Here is a 7,005-nt window from a genome sequence, read left to right as displayed (position 1 = left end):
CCCCCCCCATCACTGGCCCCACCATACCTGGGCGAGCAGCGTGGGCCCCTCCAGTGGGGACTTCATCAGCTGGTTCAGAGAGAGGAAGAACCGCTGCAGTGAGCACTGGAACTCAGCTGTCTCCTTCCCCTCGTAGAGCCTGAAACAGCCAGAGTCACCCCATGGCCACCCCACCTGCCCACCACCCCTGTTAATTACAGGATCCATTGACATAGCTGGGGCTGGCAGTGGGCACTGGCATGGCCACCACCCCAGCACAGGTACTGCCCCACATGGCCACTGTCCCATACAGCCACTGTCTCTCAGGGTCACCAGCCCCAGGGACAGCCAGAATCAGCATCCAGCTGTGCAGAGTTACCTCTGCTCTCTCATTTGCACACAAACCAGCACCTCCTCACATGCTCTTTTGTTTAAATAGCCCCTGGTACAGCACCCCAGACCTGCCAGCCTGTCGAGGGGACCCAGCAGGACCCTCCTGCACCTCCAGTTGCACAGGACCTGTGTGACCAGCCACAGGACAGACCAAATATGTGGGAATTCCAGCCCTGAAACGTGACAACAGGGAGTGTTTGGAAGCTGTGAACTTAACGCAGAGTCAGAAGAACAAAGTCAGGGCAGCAACTCCTGGTGGAAATGGGATAGGGAGTCAATCACTGACTGACAGACACATCCTCCAGGCCCCCAGCTCCTGCACACCAACCACAGCAAGCAAGTTTGGGTCTTAATTGTGTTTTGTTTCTAATTGTGGGCATGGCAGCAGAACAAACAGGATCTGTCATCTCTTCCTTACCAGCTATTTTTGTTGGGCCTAGTTCTGGTTAAAACTTTGCTACTTTGTTTATAACATTTCAGTTGGGCAATTCACTGTTCAAATACATCTTTTCTATCTGGTAAATGAGCCCGAGGGAACATCTGGAGCATTCCAGGTCTGGCAGCAGAACGAGCTGTTGATCTGCCCGAGGCACCTCAGATACGCTCAGACAAAGGCAGAGGCTGCTTCTCGGCTCCTGACAGACTTCCAAGACAAACCAGAGCCCAGACTGACTAGGGAAAATTCCCTCCTGGCATCCCATACCAGCTCTGAGCAGTGGGAGGCCCCAACAGCTCCCATCCCACAGCCTCATCCCACAGTCCTATCCCATAGCCCCATCCCACAGCCCCATCCCACAGCCCCATCCCACAGCCCCATCACACAGCCCTGGTTCCTGTCCTAAAACTCCACCAGAAGCCAGGAAGTTTAAAGCCACTCGGATGTGTTAAACTAAGCCAAAGGAACTGAAGCTCCATATGCAGCTTTCACTCTGGCAGCCACAATTCCATGCAATGATCACCACTTTTTAGACATTTGCTGGATTTTTCACAGTCCCTCTTTTTAACTCATCCCCACCTGCCACGGGTGCTCAAGCTCACCTCAAACTCTTGCCTACATAACTCATAGAGTCACAGAATCATTCAGGTTGGAAGGGACCTTAAAGATGACCAAGTTCCAACCCCCCTGCCATGAGCAGGGAACCACTACATCAGGTTGCACAAAACCTCATCCAACCTGGCCTTAAAAACCTCCAGGGATGGGGCAACAACAACCTCCCTGGGCAACCCATTCCAGCTCCTCTGCACCCTTAGAGTGAAGAATTTCTTCCTAATATCTCACCTAAATCTCCCCTCTCTCAGTTTAAAACCATCACCCCTTGTCCTGTCACTGCCCTCTCTGATGAAAAGCCCCTCCCCAGCTTTCCTGGAGCCCCTTCAGGCACTGGAAGGTGCTCTAAGGTCTCCCTGGAGCCTTCTCTTCTCCAGACTGAATGGCCCATGCTGTGTTCTATGCCTCAAAGAGGGCCTGCACCAACACCACACGCTATTGTGACACTGTCAGAGGTGGTGTCAGCTGTGATTCCCCAACCTCCAAGCTCGCGGTGACTCCAACCAGAGCAGCCGGTGTGTGCGGCGCGGGGGAGTCGCGACGGCAGCGCCGCGGGGACACGGAGCACGTCTGGGGACACCGAGCATGTCTGGGGAGACGGAGCACGTCTGGGGACACCGAGCATGTCTGGGGAGACGGAGCACGTCTGGGGACACCGAGCATGTCTGGGGAGACGGAGCACGTCTGGGGACACCGAGCATGTCTGGGGAGACGGAGCACGTCTGGGGACACCGAGCATGTCTGGGGAGACGGAGCACGTCTGGGGACACCGAGCATGTCTGGGGAGACGGAGCACGTCTGGGGACACCGAGCATGTCTGGGGAGACGGAGCACGTCTGGGGACACCGAGCATGTCTGGGGAGACGGAGCACGTCTGGGGACACCGAGCATGTCTGGGGAGACGGAGCACGTCTGGGGACACCGAGCATGTCTGGGGAGACGGAGCACGTCTGGGGACACCGAGCATGTCTGGGGAGACGGAGCACGTCTGGGGACACCGAGCATGTCTGGGGAGACGGAGCACGTCTGGGGACACCGAGCATGTCTGGGGACACGGAGCACGTCTGGGAACACTGCACCGCCCCCGGTGGCAGCTGAAAAGCAGAAGTGGCCGGAGGAAGCGGCGGGGAGGAAGCAGCGAAGGACACGGTGTCACTGCTTCCCCCAAGGGGCTCCCAGGGAAGTCGGGGTCAGGATGGGGGTGGGGGACAGGGTGGGGGACAGGAGAGGTCCCCGAGGTGGGGAAGGGAGCGGGGGGGCATTTGGGGTCTCTGCCCTGGTGCTGTGCATGAGGTGTCAAAGAGGGATGTGACATGGTGGCTCCTGGAGACACGATCCCACAGGAAACAGATTTTGGGCACTGAGCTCCCACAGCTGGCGCCAGGATCCATCCGTGTCACAGCCCGTCAGACCCCCTGGGGAACCGGGAAGCCCCTTCCCCACGGAGCTGCTGACCAGCCACCACCCTCACATCCCCCAGCAGCTGCTCGAGCTGCTCAGCCGGCTCCAGCGGTGCCTCACGTAATCAAATTGATAGGGCAATCTGCAGGAACTTATTATAATTGCAATCTAATTTCTGCAAATTACAGACTGTGTACAAATTGTAGCACCATTTAAAGTATTTAGAAGATCTGAGGAATCCGTGTTATTGCACTGTTAAGATCTCTGAGATAAAAGGAAGACAAACAAAAACACTAAATGTCTTCAGGGATGTCTCTGTTCCAACTCACACTAACTCACGGGGCTGTTTGCAAATGCTCCAGATAATTAATTTTCTCTGCCAGGAGTTCTCTAGGCTGGGGGTTTGCTCTGTATTTCCATACATGACAAGGAGGTAGATCCCTCCATGTGCTGGAGCACCCCTGGAACAGCCACAGTCTGGGATGTGCCAGGAACCCTACAGGGCTCCTCAGGGCCCCGGGGGGGACACCCACACATCTCCAGGCACCCCAGAACAGTGCTTGGGATGTAAGGTGGGAGCCAGACCCCGTCCCCGAACACCCCCCAAGCCACAACCCTGTGGCTGTGCTGGCACAGGCTGTGCCCGCCCCTGCCATGCAGCCCTCACCTCCCACCTCTCCCATGGGGCACCGTGGCTTTCGGTGCTGGGTTCATGGAATGAAAGAGGAAGGGAACTTGGTTTTTCTGGTAACTGATGGGTGGTGGGTTTGGTTTTCCACATTGCCCAGCAGCACACCCAGCTCACTCATGCCTGCCCAGCCAAGCCCTGTTTGTGCCATCACACAGACCAGGCCAGGAATAAACAAAAGCAGGTCCTGGGAGGACTCTGGAGGTACCCAAGGGAACTTTGACCTTATCCTCAGCAGCAAGAAGGAGCCATGGAGGCTCCCAGCCCTTTACACCACTTCTTACAGGACCACAGAAGAGTTTGGGTCAGACAGGTCCCTCAAAAGACCATCCAGTTCCAGCCCCCTGCCATGGGCAGGGACACCTCCCAGCAGCCCAGGCTGCTCCAAGCCCCATCCAACCTGCCCTTCAACACTGCCAGGGATGGGGCAGCCACAGCTTCCCTGGGCAACCTGGGCCAGGGTCTCACCAGCCTCACAGCAGAGAACTTTTTCCTCATGTCCAATCTACATCCACCCTCCTTCAGTTTAAAACCCTTGTCCTGTCCCTACAGACAAGCACAAAGTTTCTCTCACATTCTTACAACCCCTTTAGAGTTTGTGCACTGCAGGTGCCCCAGCCCGTGCCGTGGTGCTGGGCTGCCTGTGCACCAGGACCCGGGCATTTCCCAGCACCATGACGTGTGGCAGCAGGAGCTGGGACAGGGCCTGAGCTCACTGGGATGGAGCAAGGGCACCAGCATGGCAGGGAGGAAATCTAGGGATGATGGACCCATAGAATTGTTCTGGTTGGAAAAGACCTCTACGATCACCAGGTCCAACCATTCACCCAGAGCTGCCAGGGCCACCAACTAAGCCATGTCCCTCAGCACCACATCTACGTGGCTATGACACCCCTCCAGGGATGGGGACTCCACCACTGCCCTGGGCAGCCTGTGGCCACGGGCAACCCCACAGCTGAAGTGCTGCACCCATCTCAGCAGCACCCGGCACTCGGTCGGGATGCAGGAGGAACAATTAGCAGCAATTAGCCCGATGGACAGCAAACCATAGGCTGCCCCTGTGCCAGTGCAGAGCTCTCCCACCCCAAGACGGACGGCACTGCCCACCACCCACACCAGACCCCCACAGCACCCACACCAGACCCCACAGCACCCACACCAGACCCCACAGCACCCACACCAGAGCACCACCGTGCTGGCAGCAACAACCAGAGGGTGCACACCAGGGAACTGTGGAAACCTGGGGGAGAGGGAGCGCGGTGGTGGAGCAGAGCCTGGCTGAGGGACCAGCCAACACACCCACAGGGTGCCAGGAGCCACAGATGCCACCCCTGGGAGCCACATCCCACCCAACAGCACACACCTTCACCAGGCAGGTCGAGGTGCCAGTGCCACATCTCCGGGGCAATGACCAGCACCAACACTGCTCCCGTGGCACAGGGACCCCCGTGGGACCCTCCCTCCCTCCCGCAGACCCTGACCCAGGGCTGCTGGCCCATGGGCACACACCAGCCTGGCAGCCAAGCCGGGGGAGCAGCCCCAGGGACTCACTGGGCAAAGAGGTGCCGGGAGCGGACGATGAACTTGAAGACGAACTCCAGGGCCTTGAAGGTGCGGGTGAGGGGCTCGCAGGGCTCCCCCCGGCCCGCCCGCTCCACGTACTGTGTCAGCACCCAGATCAGCTTCCTGCAGGGTGGGGACAGGGACACACATGGCCAGGGCTCAGTGGGTTTCTGCCTCATTGGCTCTGCCTCGCCAACCTGCCCGCCGGGCACTGGGTCCTGTCCCTCCCTGTGCCTGCTGCCCCATCCCCCCTGCTGTGACCACCCTGTACCCACTTGTAGGCGAGTGTGGCACTGAAGTGCTGGCAGATGTAGGCCTCCAGGACCGTGTTGAAATGCTGGAACTTCCTATCAGCCACCAGCCCCACGATGAAAACCTGGGGGAACAGCAGTGTCATGGATTGGTGCAGGCATAGGTGCCCACAGCCATGGGTGCCCACAGCCGTGGCCAGAGCATCACTGACCCCTCATGGGGGCTGCTGAGGCCACCAGAGCCCCCTGCACACCCACCAGCCTGCAGGGGGAGGCAGAGCTCCAAGATGTGGGAAGCCCAAAATGAGCCTGAAGCCCCACGGCTGCAGAGATCTTCACAGCCAGTTTGCATGGAGCTCACACCATCACCAACCCGGGGGTCCCACAAGAGGCACCCCGACACTCCCCTGGGCCTATCACTGGGGTCACTCTTCTCTCAGTGTAGAAGAAACCCCTTGGAATGCTGCTGGAATTGTCCCCTGGAGGCACAGTGTCCCCACAGAGCCACGGCCCAGCCCTGTGCTGGGTTGGCCAGGGTCTATTGACCCCTGGCACCATGTAGGAGCTGGAGGAACTGCACAGCTTGTCTGGTCAGCTCAGCCAGCCCCAGCCCAGCCCAGCCCATCCTGCTCCTTCAGTGGGCTCAGCAGGGGACAGCAGGTCCTGCTCACCAGGGCATCAAAGACCAGCGTGTCATAGACATCTGTGTTGGAATTCTCCATCATGATGGAGAACAAGGCATCCAGCGTGTCCTGGAGGAACTGGGGGAGAGAAGGGGGCTGTGAAGGCTTGAGCATTAACCCCCAGCATCATCCCCAATCCACCTCCGGGCACAGGAGTGACCTGCCTGGGCACAGAGCTCCTGTGCCTATTCTCAGCCTGGAGCATCCAGCCCTTTGCCAGATCATGACCCCCAGCACGGCTGGTCCCCAGCAGGGAGTTCCAGGGGGACTCCTGGGGCCAGTGGGTCAATTGCTGTGGGTAGGAGCAGTGTCTCTCCCTAGGGAAAAGGCTCTGAGGCTGTGTGGGATTCTCCCAGTGCTCCCAGTCCAGCCCCAGGGCAGGGCAGCTCCCCAGGCTCCAGCAGTCGTTCCCAGCACAGCCATCCAAGCTGCCAGGAAACCCCCAGTGGAACCACCACCCCCAGGAGCTTTCATACCCCTCTGACACCCTGGAGCAGACACTGGGGACATAGCAGGAGATGTGAGTGCTGGAGCAGGGAAGGAAATCCCAGCAGGGCAGGGGAAGGTCCCAGCTGTACCTTGATGACTTCCCCTCCATCCACGTTCATCAGCTTTTCAGACCCCCTCCGTGGATTACGCCCCGCCACTTCAACAGCCCCAGCAGGTTCACTGGGGGGAGAAGGGGACAGTCAGAGCTGCTCCCCTTCCTGCCATTCCTAGCCTTCCCGACCCCCCTCCCACCCTCACTGCCTGCTGGAGAGGCCCCATCCCAGGGGACACGGTGCTACTCACACCCCCAAGTGGGAGCGCATCTGGACAAGCTTCCAGCCTCTTATTGTTTTGTATTCATTCCCCCACCCAGGAAAACTCACCTGCTGAAAGGCAACCTTAGTAAACAAGGGGAAAAAATGGGCAAATCTCTTGAGGCAGAGCTTGGAGCTACAGACCCAGCGACGTGCAAACAGGGCCTGCAGCAACACCCACCCATGGAGCAGCACC

At 58.8% G+C, this 7,005-nt stretch overlaps 1 protein-coding gene across 1 annotated transcript in view; it reads right to left on the bottom strand.

Moving 5' to 3' along the window:
• The window catches only part of LOC104398129 (dedicator of cytokinesis protein 2-like), a 66,946-nt gene that overhangs the window by 44,791 nt on the left and 15,150 nt on the right, over window positions 1–7,005 (bottom strand). The window contains 6 exon segments of the mRNA XM_010008178.1: window positions 28–139; window positions 5,061–5,195; window positions 5,348–5,448; window positions 5,995–6,084; window positions 6,585–6,637; window positions 6,640–6,759. Coding sequence (XP_010006480.1) covers window positions 28–139; window positions 5,061–5,195; window positions 5,348–5,448; window positions 5,995–6,084; window positions 6,585–6,637; window positions 6,640–6,759 — 611 coding nt within the window.

This window comes from Chaetura pelagica, unplaced genomic scaffold (assembly GCF_000747805.2).
Source record: "Chaetura pelagica isolate M959 unplaced genomic scaffold, ChaPel_1.0 scaffold872, whole genome shotgun sequence".
NCBI lineage: Eukaryota > Metazoa > Chordata > Aves > Apodiformes > Apodidae > Chaetura > Chaetura pelagica.
This window is presented reverse-complemented; position numbering and strand designations above follow the sequence as displayed.